Source organism: Amblyomma maculatum, chromosome 1 (genome assembly GCF_055883805.1).
Source record: "Amblyomma maculatum isolate TAMU_Amacu chromosome 1, ASM5588380v1, whole genome shotgun sequence".
NCBI classification, from domain to species: Eukaryota; Metazoa; Arthropoda; class Arachnida; order Ixodida; family Ixodidae; genus Amblyomma; species Amblyomma maculatum.
Genome location: NC_139344.1, coordinates 172,443,352 through 172,457,286, shown reverse-complemented (window position 1 = coordinate 172,457,286; position 13,935 = coordinate 172,443,352). Strand labels below are relative to the sequence as shown.

The window sequence follows — 13,935 nt, the reverse complement described above, 5'->3', positions numbered from 1 at the left end:
AAGAATTTTCTTTTCCAGTAAAGCAGTAGAATCTGGTAGGTATGATTTTCCAAAATGCAGTAGCATAACACACCTACTTAAAAACAGAAATAAAATCTGCATTTCTTAGTGATCACTGAATTGACCATGTTCTTATAAGAAAAGTTATAGCCGCAATCAAGAGTTTCTCAACACACCCAGAGTTCCTTTGCTTACGCACAGTTTACAAGTAGAGTGAAAGAATCTACTTAAAGTCAAACCTCATTATAGCAAACAAGTCAAAATTGTGAAATTGCGCGATACAGCCAAAAAAAAAAACCTGCATGCAAAAGCAGCGCGGTTTAGTCACTGAAGGGATGGCAACTCAGGCGAAGTTTACTAGAGAAATGAGGCAACATTTTTTCAAGTTTTATAAACATTTTCAAAGATCCTTGCGGTGATTCTGGAGACCACAAAAAAGGCAAACTCCAGATAGGCTGGCTTCCTGCACACCACCGCTACGCAACAACAGGAGGTAAAGCACCTGTTAGGGTGGCATTGCTGCATTAAAGAGCAATGCGCCATGTGGTGTAGGCAACAGTCATCAGAGCAAAAGTTATTGCCGTTTTCACCACCTCCATGGCACAGCTGGTTTTGGGGTGCTGTCAAATGGATCGAGAGGTGCGAACTCAAGCTGGCCAACAAATTAACAATGCTCCATGGTGCTGTATCTTTCACGTTACTGTTGGTGAATGCAAGATTAGCAAACCTTCGCACAAATGCTCGCAGCACCACCACAACTTTTGTACTGCGGCCAAGCCTTCCAACTACTATTCAAGCGGGCGCTGCTTAGCGCTGGGGTGTTCAACATATCTGTTTCATAGCCAATCATGGCTAATTTGCATTCAATATATAAACTAGAAACTGCATGCATTTGCAGAAAATGTTTAGGGTAAGTATGATATAGCCAATAATTCGTAATATCCATGTTCATTATACTATCGAAGTTTCACAGGTAGAAAGTGGAATCCTTAACTTATTTCTGCACATAAGCAGAAGGTTTATTCTGAGCAATATTGCAAGTTCCCATGTCACAAAATAAAAAGAGGTCCTTTAGACTTGCCTCTCTCACAGTGGCATCATCGAAGTATATCCATACACATAGCTTGGTGTGAAAGAAAAAGGTAGAGTAATGTTTTCCATAGTATGTCACCAGACCAACAAGGTTGTGAGTCACTGTGCTAGCCCATCTGCTGTCCACAACTTTGTGAAACATCTGGAAAATCAAAAGGACATGTACAAAGGTTAATATTTTTCAAGCAAACAAGATGAGAATGAGTTAAAAATAAAATTTCAATTCATCTGTTTCATTGCAATATTCTCAAATAGAATGATCCAACTGAGATAGCTCTGATTAGGGCAGTGAAAAGTGAGTTGGTCCTAGTCAGAAATTCCATTGAGCAGGCTCCAGGAATGGCTCCAGCTATAAAAATTGTTTTTCAGCTTGTTTAGCCAATGCTGCACGGCAGGCACTTTTAGCCTGACTGCTCGACCTAGTCACTTACCTCTTCATAACATTCAATGTGAACACTGCACAGATTACTCTAACCAGAGAGGTAAGTACATTTTCAGCTTAGCTCACCTCTTCTAGAGCTAAAAAAAAACTGGATCATCTGCTGGTACTTGGGCTTCAAATTTTTCACCTCATTCAAATGACTCTATATCCCAGAGAAGTGCATGTTCCCTCATGGTATTGTAGCAGCACATGGTGTGACACCAAAAAAAAAGTAATTTTCCCTGCAATCCACCTGACGCTTTTCCAGCTTTTCTAGAACTTAGTGTCATTTTCTTTTTTGCTTCCAAGTGTTCGTGGACGCGTTGTTCGCCACCAAAAAAAAAAAAACAAATCTGAAAGTCGTTTGCTGTAAGAAAAGTAAATAAATTATAGAATCGCTACTTTGAAGCCTCCTTTAAAGTACCATTTAGAGCCTTTCTTGAGATTTCACGTGAAATGAATAAGTGATCCAGGCCTATTCTGTGAGGACTTATTTCCCTACAGGCTTTTGCTGGAATCTCAAGCACATTGCCTATCTTTTTTGTGCCTCTAAATGACCATACGCCAGCTGGTAGCAGAGGCTTTAGACCTCTTTGCTTCACTCCCTAATGATGTAGACTAATCAACAGATAGTGAAGAAGACGATACTGATGAGCTAGTAGCTATTGTTACCCGCTCAAAGGGTCAAGACGACTGTTCCCAATCCCTTGCATACCGTGATGGTCTAAAAAATAAGCAAGAGAGCGATCTATAATTGACCTGCAGTGCCCTGTGACTACTACAAACTACATACAATACATGCAGGAAGCAGAGCAGTTTGGCTAGCTCTGGCTGTATTACAGTGTGAGCCAAAAGCCTCGAAATTGGTGGATGTGCCTCCTTTACTTCATTTCTGACTTCACTCTTGTAAACAGCTATGCGCTGTACCGACTCTCAAATTCTGGCTCTGATGGTTATCTCTGCTTTCTAATAAGGGTATTGAGGCAGCTCAAGAGCAGCTGCACTAGCAGGAGAAGTTCAGTTACCACTGCTCTATGACAGCCCTCCATCAGGAAGCCGGAGAAACACCACATTTTCCTCAAGGCACTACTTCATAGAAGTGCCGCAGATACTGTTCGACTGCAAAGGATGACAAGTGCTCAAGGATAACTGGTTCAACATGCAATGTTCACCACTGCACGGCTCCTTGCTTTGCAAACTTTTACCAAGGATAGGACACCCCTCTGAGCCCACATTGAAGAATATTCCCATATCTTAATCCCCGCTTCATGGGATTCATGGTTCGTGGGATTTCTTGCTAGTATAAGTTGTGTTAAGGGACTAAAAAAAAGCCTTCTTGGTTAAGGCAATTTAGCAAAAACATTATACTCTTTGCAAACTTTCAAGTCAGCACTACTGCATAGTTAAAACCCCTTTACCATCCATGGCGGCGGGGCCCCATGTATGGGCACAAGTTGGATGCAGCGCTGAATACTTGTATTTCAACCCTTATACCCTGCATGATCCTGGAGAGACGCATTCCTTCGCATTTACAATGCAGAGAGCACAAATAGTACCTGGTAAGCAATGGTTTGGCAGAGCCACTCTTAATCCCTTAACCATGACAGCAATAAAAGGCAGAGGCACGGAGGGAATGAGCGCAGCATTATTGTCACAACAGACAACCCCAGCACTGCTTCCCGTTTCAGCCTCCAGAAGAGGTTTGGCTGCCATAGTGAAGGGGCTTTTGCTGTGCAGAGAAGCTGACCTCCAGAGTTTTCCAAAGGGTCCATGGGCTTTTAAGAGTTAAAGTGACAGTGCCATATGGTGGGTGAAAAAAACAAAGGTCCCAGAGAAATCAAGCTGGTGCACACAAGCATCTCATAAAGCAGTGTGTAAAGTTACAGCTCACAGTGTAGAAAGGGTCAATCAATAAACTCAACGTTTGATCAATGGTACAAATGCATTTTTGTTTAAGCCACAGGCACAACAACATCAATGACAATGTGAACAGTTGTAGAGTCAAAATGGCAATTTCGCTGCCACAATGAGCCAATGGCATAGCACACATATTAAAAATGCTGAAGAGGCAAGTGGATATATAAAGGCAGGCTCACGCTGCACCTTAGTTTTTGTAATGTGTCTTATCAGATTAGAAAGGCATATATCTTATACAATACTGCATTTGCACCATATTGCAATACAAATATAACGGAGATTACATGCACGAAATCACACTTACCTCATCCATATTTACAGTCATCCCAATGCTGTCAAGGACGTCCACGATGTGATCCACGCTTGGCCTTTCAGAGTCCCAAACCAGACCAAGGCTCACTGTAACAGAATTGAAAAGATGCATATCGTGAAGTTTTCTGCCATAAGCATTAGATATGAAAAGTACCTCAAGTGACAGAAACGTTTAGTCATGCAAACCGACACATGCATCTGGACACAAAGCACAGTTATTACCTATGTCAGGTCTGTTCATGAGGGTCTTGCATATCTGGATTTTGGCCCCACATGAGCTCTGCAGTAAAAGAGAAAAAAAAAAATTAAAGAACTGACAAGCACCATACTCCAACATGCTTTAAAGTGGCCTTTGTCAGTATCAAAACCACAACCAGAGAAAACAAGATTACTGTGCAAGCGTCCTTACTGGGCAGTCTCTGATGTCACCCATTCCTCCTGCCCGTCTCAGCAGCTCCCCAAAAGACACTGGCTTTTGCTCCGTGCTATGCACAATTGATGCTTGCAAACTGAAATAACAGAGAATATGACCTTTAAGCAATGAAGCTCTGAAAGCATGCACAAAATATAAAAAGCATGCATAATCATTTATATTCGTATCGCACCATAAGGCGGAGGCTGAGACGTAGTGAACCATTTGAGTGAATGGCAGTGGCTCAGAAGATGCACCACAGACATGACACACAGTCTGGAAATAAAACCATAAGTATGAATAAGGATGCCTTTCCTGAGAGACAATTACATACTGCCAAACCAACATGCTCTACACATTTACCTGTTCAACAAGTGTCATGGCAAATTTCTGATGAGGAATGCAGTGTCCAACACTACACATATCTTCAACTTCCTGGCTTGCAATATGGAAGTGAATCCTCTGTAAAATATTTTCCTAGGAAAAAAAAAAAACATCATAGAAAACCTCAGGCACTCTGAGACATAATGAGTAGACACAAAAATTTAGAAGAACTCCGAGCGATACATCGAAGCTGCACAGCTGTGGTACTCCTTTGGACCACTTTGTAAACTGGTGTGGAAGCTCCATCAAGAGACAATGAAAGGTGTCACTCTCGCATGAGGCCTAGCCACTACTAGGTATGCACACAATCACTTCAATACTTTCCAGGGTACCATATACTCCACCTCTATGCACTGATGGATTTGGAATGGACATGGCTGCTGCTAGCTGATGCTCTACAGCAGAACAAGCCTCTTTGCAGTAATGTTTCTGCCTTGGTAGACTTATACACCAGAGACACCCACTCCTATTACCATCAGGAAACCCTAACACTGGCTTTCATCCCTTCTAGCTCACATGCTTGTAAAGAAGGGCATGTAGATATGCAGCTCTTGAAAGAAAAACAAAAAATGTCTGAATTTAATAATAACTATTGGCTATACAGTGAAACAGGCTACTATAAGCAATTACAATATGATCAGTATGAGCTCTGTAATAAATTTCCTACTCATATTGTACAAAGTGCCAATAAAACAGCATTCCAGAAAAGTCTCGATCAATACTTTAATGAATTCTAACATGTCGTCTCCCGTGCGTCGCGTCCTATTACTTTGTATGTGTTTTTTCGCTTTCTGTGTCATTTGATCCAGCTCAGCAGCTTTCTGAGATGGTGTTTGTGTAATTGTAAATCAAAGTGTTTGTTACTGTGGTCTGTTATTTGAAATTTTAGATGTGTTATTGATTTTATATGTATTGTTGATTCCCTCCCTGTCATGACCCTCAGTAAGGGTTAACAGTATGAATGAATAAATAAATAAAATGAGGTGGGTAAAGGAAAGGAGGGGATTGAGGCATATATAGATTTCAGCGCTTAGGGAACACAAGAACCATTCCGAGCAAGCAAAACATTCAAAACAAGGGCCGAAGGTTCCACAGAACCTAGTCTCAGAGCCCCTGTTATAGAATAACCTAATAGATAAAGTAAACTACAGATTTCTGCACCACGTGTAAACTAAAACTTAATCTTCACAATGAGCACTCTGCATGACAGCCCAGATGCACTGGAACAATAATTACACCACTGAAATGAGGGTTCGGGCAACATCGATTGAATGCAGCCTTCATTGTCAACTTAAAATTTATATACACTATGGTAGGCATGAAACACATCCGTCTCTTCCATTTTTTCTTTCTTTCCCGTGGCAATGACGGAGGCTCAGCCTGCACAAGTCAATAATAGTCTTCCATTGCTCTTTGCTCAATGGTTTGCAACGTGGCCAATAAGAGCTGTACAATTTTGCAATCAGATAGCCAACGAAAACCCTAAGAGTGCATATCATACAGTGATCGCTGTATGCAATATGTGGCTGCATGCGAACAAAAAAGACGCATGATAACAGATAATGATGAATGCTCAATGCTTGCAATTGTTTTTTTTTCTTGGCAATAATTCACTGCTATTAACACCTCAAAAGAGTTCACACAGATTAAAATATAAGCTTACAAAGCATTCGGCAGCATCATCCATAAAGCCCAACTGAAATCTCCTCTGGTCAAAGAAGGTCTCGGCCAATGCCCGACGTAAAGCATCAGGTGGGAGGGCAGACTCTTGGCTGTACTGGAACTGGGCAAACAGTTCCTGCAAACAGCATGACAAGTCTAGTTGGGAATACATATTCCCCATACACTAAACAAGCAACATCTTCAGCATACCGGCTAGGAGGTGGTAAACTTGCATAAAATAAGTGGTGCGACTATATAACAATTAACATGAAAACTGCCTAAACTTGAATTACAGATGCAGTGAGCCAGCACTTTTATTACCGAGTGATTAGGGCTCACTGGCACAAATGCAACACACACGAGTTTACGTCGTCACAATCATAAAAGCTTCATTAAAGCAAAATATTTAAAACTACCAAATCAAGTGAAAAGAAGTTAAGAATGCCAGCCTTCTTCAATAGGTGACTTTACGCTATAACATTAAAAACATGCACAAAGTAGGAAGAAAAGCTTCTCCAAGGACATTTATCAAATCACTACAACCAAGTTCACTATCAGTAGTGTCACAAAAAATAATGAAATTCATATCAGCCAGAGCAGGCAGCCTGAAACTGAAATGTGCAGCATGCATATTTGCAGGTGACCTGAAGTATATTTTGTTCACAGCTGTCATAGTAGTCAGGGTTCCGCTCCAAAGTATTACACTCTGTGATGACGTCCAACTTCATAAAAAAAAAAAAAAAAAATGCAAGCCTGAAGTGATGTACATTCCACATATTTACTTTAACACTGCTCAGATATGGACTCACCTTCAAAGCACAAAAGATACAAGAGTCTGTCATGCAGATGTGCCCATTTAAGTCCCTAAAGCTTCTTCTAAATATGTCCAAGTGCCACAAGACCTGCAAAATGAAAGAGAAGAGATGTCTTAGAAGTGCCGCAGGGTAAAGCTATCCACAGAAAATATATCTTGTTTTTACAGTTTCTTGCTGTTTCTCACAATGAGCCCTCTTTCCAAACCCACAACCAACTTGCTGCATGCAAAATGGCTACATCATGACGAGGCAGCAAACACACCGTGGCTGGATAGTAGTGCCCATGGCCTGCAGAACGGTGTAGTGTGTTCTGAGCAGCCATTTCAAATGGTCAGCGAGACCCTGACAGAAATGACATTCCAAAGTGCACCATGACCATGAGGAGCTATATGTAGGTAGTATTATGAGCTACATACAGCTAGCCTTCTGGGGCAATCCAAGTAACCCCTCCAGTTAAAAGTTAAGAATTTAAGTTTTCCATGCTGGTTTATTTTTTTATTTACATTACTCCCTCCCATTCCACCCTTCTTTAGTATTGCTGCCATTCTTGCCACTCCTCCCCAGCAAGAAACTGAGCTGGATAAAAGGTAATTTTATGTGTGACCCATACCGTGTCACACTGATCAAAAGAAATGATAAAGATGAAAGGCCATCTACAGAGAGCTGTACGCTACAGGATGGTATAATTTTAAAAGCAAGCAAAATGAACAAACAGAAGACCTAGAGACTTACATGCATGTGAAAGGGACAGGTTTATTCCCAATAAAGCTCTCTTTTGCACCGCCTAGGACCATTCAAACATTTACAAAGCGGATCGTGGTTATAATTCATTCACCTGTCATGGTGCACCGACATTATCGCCGCTGGCCCAAATTAATGTTAAAAGCATTCATTTATTAATCAATTATAAGTAACAAAGCTGGAATCTGCTACAGGTTGATTTCATTAACCTAACCTTTAGATCCAGACAATACACATTTGCTATAAAAACGGAAAATGCAAGGTGTTCATATGACAATTAACATAGTCTACTTTATTTTGACCTTGTCAGGACATGAACTCAACCTGAATTATCACAGTTGGAATATAAAAATGCTTGCAGACCTACGTATGAACACATGCAGTTGCTCTGTATGCAGGCCTCCCATCAAAAGAAAAAAGTGACTACACAGAGAAAACAGTTCAGATATGTATGTTATTTATCAAGTTAACCAAGCTCTAAACACTTTATTAGAGTTAGACTCCTCGCTTGTCTCGCCACTACTGACATATCATATTTTAGATATCACAGCTGGATATCACAGCTGGATATCACAGATATAGATATCACAGCTGGAGTGTGCCACGCTCTGTGCAGAAAAAGTTTTAAGAGTGGGCTACTTTCTGAACACAGAGGAATTGTGTGTGGCAGTTAGTGTAGAGTTGTATCTGACTATGCAGAAAAATTAAGGGACTATATAGTCAGGTACAACTCAAGCCTGCAGTAGCTGCCATGCACAATTCTTCTGTGATAGAAAGAAGTCTGCTGTTAACGCTTTTGTGATCAGCTAAATGAGAAGTTCACTACCAAACTAAATTACAAGCTCAAGGATTTCGATGCCACTGGCTTGTTTGATATAGACAAATATCAAAAACTGATTCTGTTTACTGTTCAGCAGAGTAGTACACATACTGCATATCCCTGCCCATTGTTAGCAGCTGCTGTTCATTTTTTGTTTTATCCTACTACAAACATGAATAATTAACGCATGCGAGTTGTATTCTGCTGGATACCCCTCGTGACAATACTGCAACAAGGAAAACTATGTCAAGAAACATTTTTAAAAATGACTTACAATCTTGGTTAAATACTGTTTATGAAATATGACAGCTAAGTCAAGTTTTAAAAACATTTGCTACAGCCATCAACATCAGCCTCAGTACACCTACTGGAGGCCAAAGGCCTCTCTCTCATGGAGGGAGGAAATTCCTTCCTCCATGGCCTCTCTCAAACCCCCCAATCAACTCTGTCCTGTGTCACCTGCAACAGCACAGTAGCAGCGATGCATACACCGTAAACCTGCGTGTGCGCGAAAAGAAATACACTTTAAAACTTAGTTCGCCTCTCCCTTCAACAGTTTTCAGCCACTACTCAAGATAATTCTTTGAAATAAAAAAAAAAAACAAGGGGGGGGGGGGGGGAGCAGTCCAAGCGCGCGGGGATTCCCCACTGACCCACGCCCGGATACGCTGCCACCGCCCGGTCTCGGGGAGAGCGTGTAAAACCCCTAGGGACTTTAAGAGCGCGCAAACGCTACTGCCGCCTACCGCCTCGCCCGCCGCGAGCCTCCGGTACGTGACGTCACACCTAGCGCCAGCCAATCACTTCCTTTTTTTTTTTTTTTTTTTTTTAAAGTTCACGCCTGCGTTTCGCTCCGATGAGGGGCAGCAAGGAAGAGGATGTAAATGAATACTAAACAGGCAGATTGCATCTTCAGCAGGTCTTGCGCGCGCACACACACAAACTGAGGGTGCGTGCAACCATATAAACAGTGGCTAGTCACCGTACCGCAGGTACCGCACTTCATGCACCACTTTAGCTTCAAACATGACATCATTAAGTGCATCACACTAGCAGAGAACTTCAAATCTCAAAATGCCGCCATTGGACGAGTTGCCTTCCGCGAAGATCGCGGGCCGAATGAATCGTCGACCAGAGCGGCTCCCCCCGCCGCGTCCTGCTTAATCATCGTCGTCTGGTAATAAGACCCCCGGAGCTGGCTGGACTTAACGTACAGAGCGCAGAGACCACCAGGGACGCCTCGGGAGAGGAGGCGTCTGATGTCTCAATCTGGCCGGAGGAAGCGCGCCTGTTTCCACCCGCCCGACGACCGTCATCGGCCGTGAGGCACAGGGCGGCCACTTTTTGCCGGCTGTGCTGCGGTTCCTGCGTGCGGTGATCGCAATGGCTTTTCATGGCCCTCCCCCTTCCTGCGCAGGAAAGGCCGCTCCGCCGGCGCACGGCCACGCGTTTCACGCTCCGTGCGCGCAGGTGGGTCCGAGACCACCTAACCTAGCTTCAGCGGTCACGCCTGGAGGGCAGGCCCACTCACTCTCGCCGCCCCGGGGCCGTGACAGAGAACGGAGCTTACATATGTTCCGTCATCTCGCTCCTGAACTTTAACGCAAGCAGCCACAAAACCAGCGGACATCTAGAGCGCGTATTCCTGAGGCATGTACTACATAGATGCAGTGGACGTTTCCGGAAATAGGCACTGTTCGCTTTTTGCAAGCACAGCGATTTTGGTTAATGCTGGATGTTTCAAGCCATTAATTACCTCAAAGTGACCACGAACAAAGCAACTGCCTATGTACAGTCAGGGACAAAAGTTTGCCAGGCGCGAGTTCGTGGAAAAATATTTATTTTTGTGGTTGTGAAAGTGATTGTCAAACATGGAGAATGAAATGTGCTGAATCACGAGGGAACAAGCACACTCCATTTAAAGAAAAAAATATCACACTGCAAGCTCGCGAGGCAACGAAGAAATAAATGTTTATCCACAAATCCGCGTCCCGCAAACTTTCGTTCCTGACTGTACAGGCAGGCCACTTATTTGTTACTAACACGACTGTACTTTCCGTGGTCAACGCGACACTAGCGTCGGCGATCGTCTTGCAATCTCAGCGGATCGCGCGCTGACCGCCTGGCGGCCAGGCGGGCACCAAGTCGTGAAACATTTTGTAGACGGTCCCTCGTTGCGGTAAGCCGTCGTCGGTCACCTGCCTGAGTTGCCTGAATCCCGCTTAGTGCAGCGAACCTCCTCTCCAAGAAGCCACGCCGCTGCCGGAGAGGGAAGCACGACGCCTTCTTTCCTCTCGCATCGAAGCAGCCAACAGAAAAGGAGCAACCTGCTAGCGGCGGACCTGTTTTCCGTCTCCTCTCGCCGTGCAGAAGCTCTGCTGGGGAAGAACGGCCAGCGGCGTCTCAGCCGCCATCTTGGAGCGTTCTCTCTCGAGCCGCCGTAAAAGCAGCGAAGCACCTCCGACGCTTCGGTTCGTTGTCCGTGTGGTCGCGGAAGCAACCGTGTCTCCTGGCGATCAATGCGCATGCTTCATTTCACACGTACTGCGTTGCCATATGGTCAGACAATGCTCTCAGCAGTTGTAGATGACAGACCACAGCAGTGAATGTAAATTGTGCCAACATTCATTATTTCAACACCACAAGTGAATAATTCGGTCTGCAGCATGTCAACTTTGCTCTCCAGTAGGCGGTTCACCGCAGTTATTGATGAACTAGCCGACTCTCTTATCGTACAGCGCGAACGGCTTAAGTAGAATGTCCGGAGATTAAATATGATCCACTTTTAAGTGTTTCTTCAAAGCATTTATTTCGTACGGTAGGACGAAAATGGCATAGTTTTAGGACCAGGAATTCTGGATCTACAAGCTTCGGTTGCCTGAAGTACGAGTGCAAACGAAAAAAAAAAAAAAAACGCGACAAAAGAGGGCCTGTAATGGTGCTTCGTCTGTGGCGTCGCAAGTTGTTTGCGCCTTCCTACGTAGTATTTCGGTAACTTATTCTTACACCGTGATTTCGGCGTACTCGTGGCTCCTTCTAGGGGCCCCCTCCGACAGCAGCCCGCTAGCCGAAAGGCCACCTCGCGCTGCAATGCAAGCGGCAGCCGCGAGAAGTGCGCCTCCTACGCAGCGGCCGGCCGTAGGATGACAGTCCTGGCGCCAGCAGCTGTAGGCGCACGTGACAGGCGGCCTCCGCTGCACGCTGTCATGAAAGGAACGCTTCACTTTTGCTGACTTCACGCACTCGATAGTGTCTTAGTGTGCAGGTTGAGGACTTGTAAAGAGCACGCGGAAGTTGCGAAGAGCTGAGCGCTTCAAGGATCCCTCCACAGCGCAACCGACGGAAGCGCTTCAGGTTGGCGTCACATAGGCTGAGACTGCGTCGCGACGGTATGGCGTGCAACCGGCACGCTTCATCAGAAACTGTTCGCCCATCAATAATTCTTATGGAGCGCGTTAGGGAGGAGGGAATCGTACAATCTTGCAGCAGCCGCCTAGTCGGCGTATCTCACTGTGCATTCTTAGCACGCACAGGGCTGCATGAGGCGACGGGTGCTATGTGGCCGGTAGCTGAAGCGCGCAAATGGTGCGGACGCTTCGGACTATGCTCCGCATGCAGCAGAAGTACTTCCTTCATCAGTACCAGATCCAAGCGTGGAACCGAGCGAGCAAGGGCGACATCTGCTCCGAGGTACTACGTACAAGTACAAAACGTGAGCAGTCGATCCAGGCGGGTACTCAATGCAGTGATGGTCGGCCTTTTTTCCAGGTCTTCTCCCTTTCTAGGAAGGCTGCCGTGATCCACGGTGAGCACGAAAAGCGCGGAGCAAAATAAAGAGACGGAGAGGCTGGATTTTTTCTTTCCTACCAATGCCGGAGAACAGCTGCGCGCTCCGTGGGAAGGGAGCGGCGGCGCAGACGCACACCGTTCCCCTCGGCCCTTTAAAGAACCCTCCCAGCTTCCGGCGAACGTCTCGAAGGAGAGCGAGGCGAAGACGCCGGGCGGAGACCGCGCGGCGACAGGTGGGGACCGCCGTCCTGGCCAGTGGGTCGGCATAAGGAGGGCAGGATATGCGTTGGGAGAGGGGCCCGAATCGTGCTCTTTTGTTGTTGCTTTCGCCGAGGCGGGTCTGCAGCGCGAGCGCGCTCAGCCACATGGCTTCGCCTGAATCGCAGCAGAAACTGTTTGCGGAGTCATTTCGCGCGATTACCTCACGAAGGTACCGGGCTGCGATCACATTACAGCCGATGACGTATAACCTAAAGACGGGCGCAGTACTCGCACAAAAGCGATCAGTTAGGTACTTTATAAATTCCAGGTGCGACTACTATCTGGGGACGCATATCCCTGGACGAGACCGATAAGTTTCACGCTACCGTCATGCACATGTCTGAAACAGTCCATCCTTCGCTCACAACGAGCGTCGCCAATCAGAGAGGCTTGAATGAACCCGCCAGCGGATTCCTCAACAAAGCGGGTGCCAACGACGAGACGCCTGCCGCAAGTCTGAGCCTTGGAAAGCAAGTGCGTGCGCGTACGACAGACGTAAACAGCGCTCCAAAGACGGAAAACGCGATAATGGTGCGCGTAAACGCGCGGCTCTGCATTTCAGAGCCGGCGGAGAGAAGTGCGGGAACATTCTTGGCAGCCCGTTCACGCGCTCCTTCATTGGTTCGCTCTACGAAACGGCCAGGCGTACTTTATGTCATGTTTTACTCATGCTACGTAATTAGGCGTGCGTAGGGCTCCAACAAATGAGACCCTTGCCTGCTTGCGATCCCGTGCTCTCGCAAGCGGGTCAGGGTGAAACCTCTTATTACGTACGAATAAGCACGTGTGACTGGCCAAATGATAGGTCCACAGAAGCAGCTCAATGCAGTGACGAGTGATGTGGGTAGGAGAGTGTTGTGTGGTGACCGAGTAGCTGTTACTTTCGGGCTTCAACATCGATTTCGGTAGAAATGTAACAACAGCGCGCTTATAGGCACGAATATAGCTCCAACTATTAAACAAACGATTTCCGTGTTGAGCCCGAGCATTTTCTCGCCACTGTGAACGTTGCAACCTGTTACTGCTTCCGCTCAATCACCGACGCAAGCTGGCCTTAGCACGAAACCAGTGTAAATTTGTGTTTTTAAAATACAGCTTCTTAGGCATGTGATACGTGTTCGTTTGAGGCTGAGCATACAGAAAGGGCCACGTCTGTGACTGAGCCATTTTCCTTGCACCGTTGGCAGAGCATACCAAATAAGGCCGGCTGCGAACTGGTTACCAAGCTGCCGAGAGCTTGTTTTCACACATACGCGGCATCCGAGCAAATAGGCACTCGGCGCATCTTTGGTAGTCGGTCACCTGACAC

The 13,935-nt window shown here is 45.5% G+C and overlaps 1 protein-coding gene across 1 annotated transcript in view; it reads right to left on the bottom strand.

Moving 5' to 3' along the window:
• Positions 1-13,935, bottom strand: part of ec (ubiquitin specific peptidase echinus) — a 72,538-nt gene that overhangs the window by 20,879 nt on the left and 37,724 nt on the right. Inside the window, exons 3-10 of the mRNA XM_084589617.1 lie at positions 7,010-7,102; positions 6,202-6,336; positions 4,518-4,631; positions 4,348-4,430; positions 4,152-4,251; positions 3,965-4,022; positions 3,735-3,829; positions 1,082-1,234 (exon numbers count right to left, since the gene is read on the bottom strand). Coding sequence (XP_084445743.1) covers positions 1,082-1,234; positions 3,735-3,829; positions 3,965-4,022; positions 4,152-4,251; positions 4,348-4,430; positions 4,518-4,631; positions 6,202-6,336; positions 7,010-7,102 — 831 coding nt within the window. The remainder of the gene's footprint in view (positions 1-1,081; positions 1,235-3,734; positions 3,830-3,964; positions 4,023-4,151; positions 4,252-4,347; positions 4,431-4,517; positions 4,632-6,201; positions 6,337-7,009; positions 7,103-13,935) is intronic.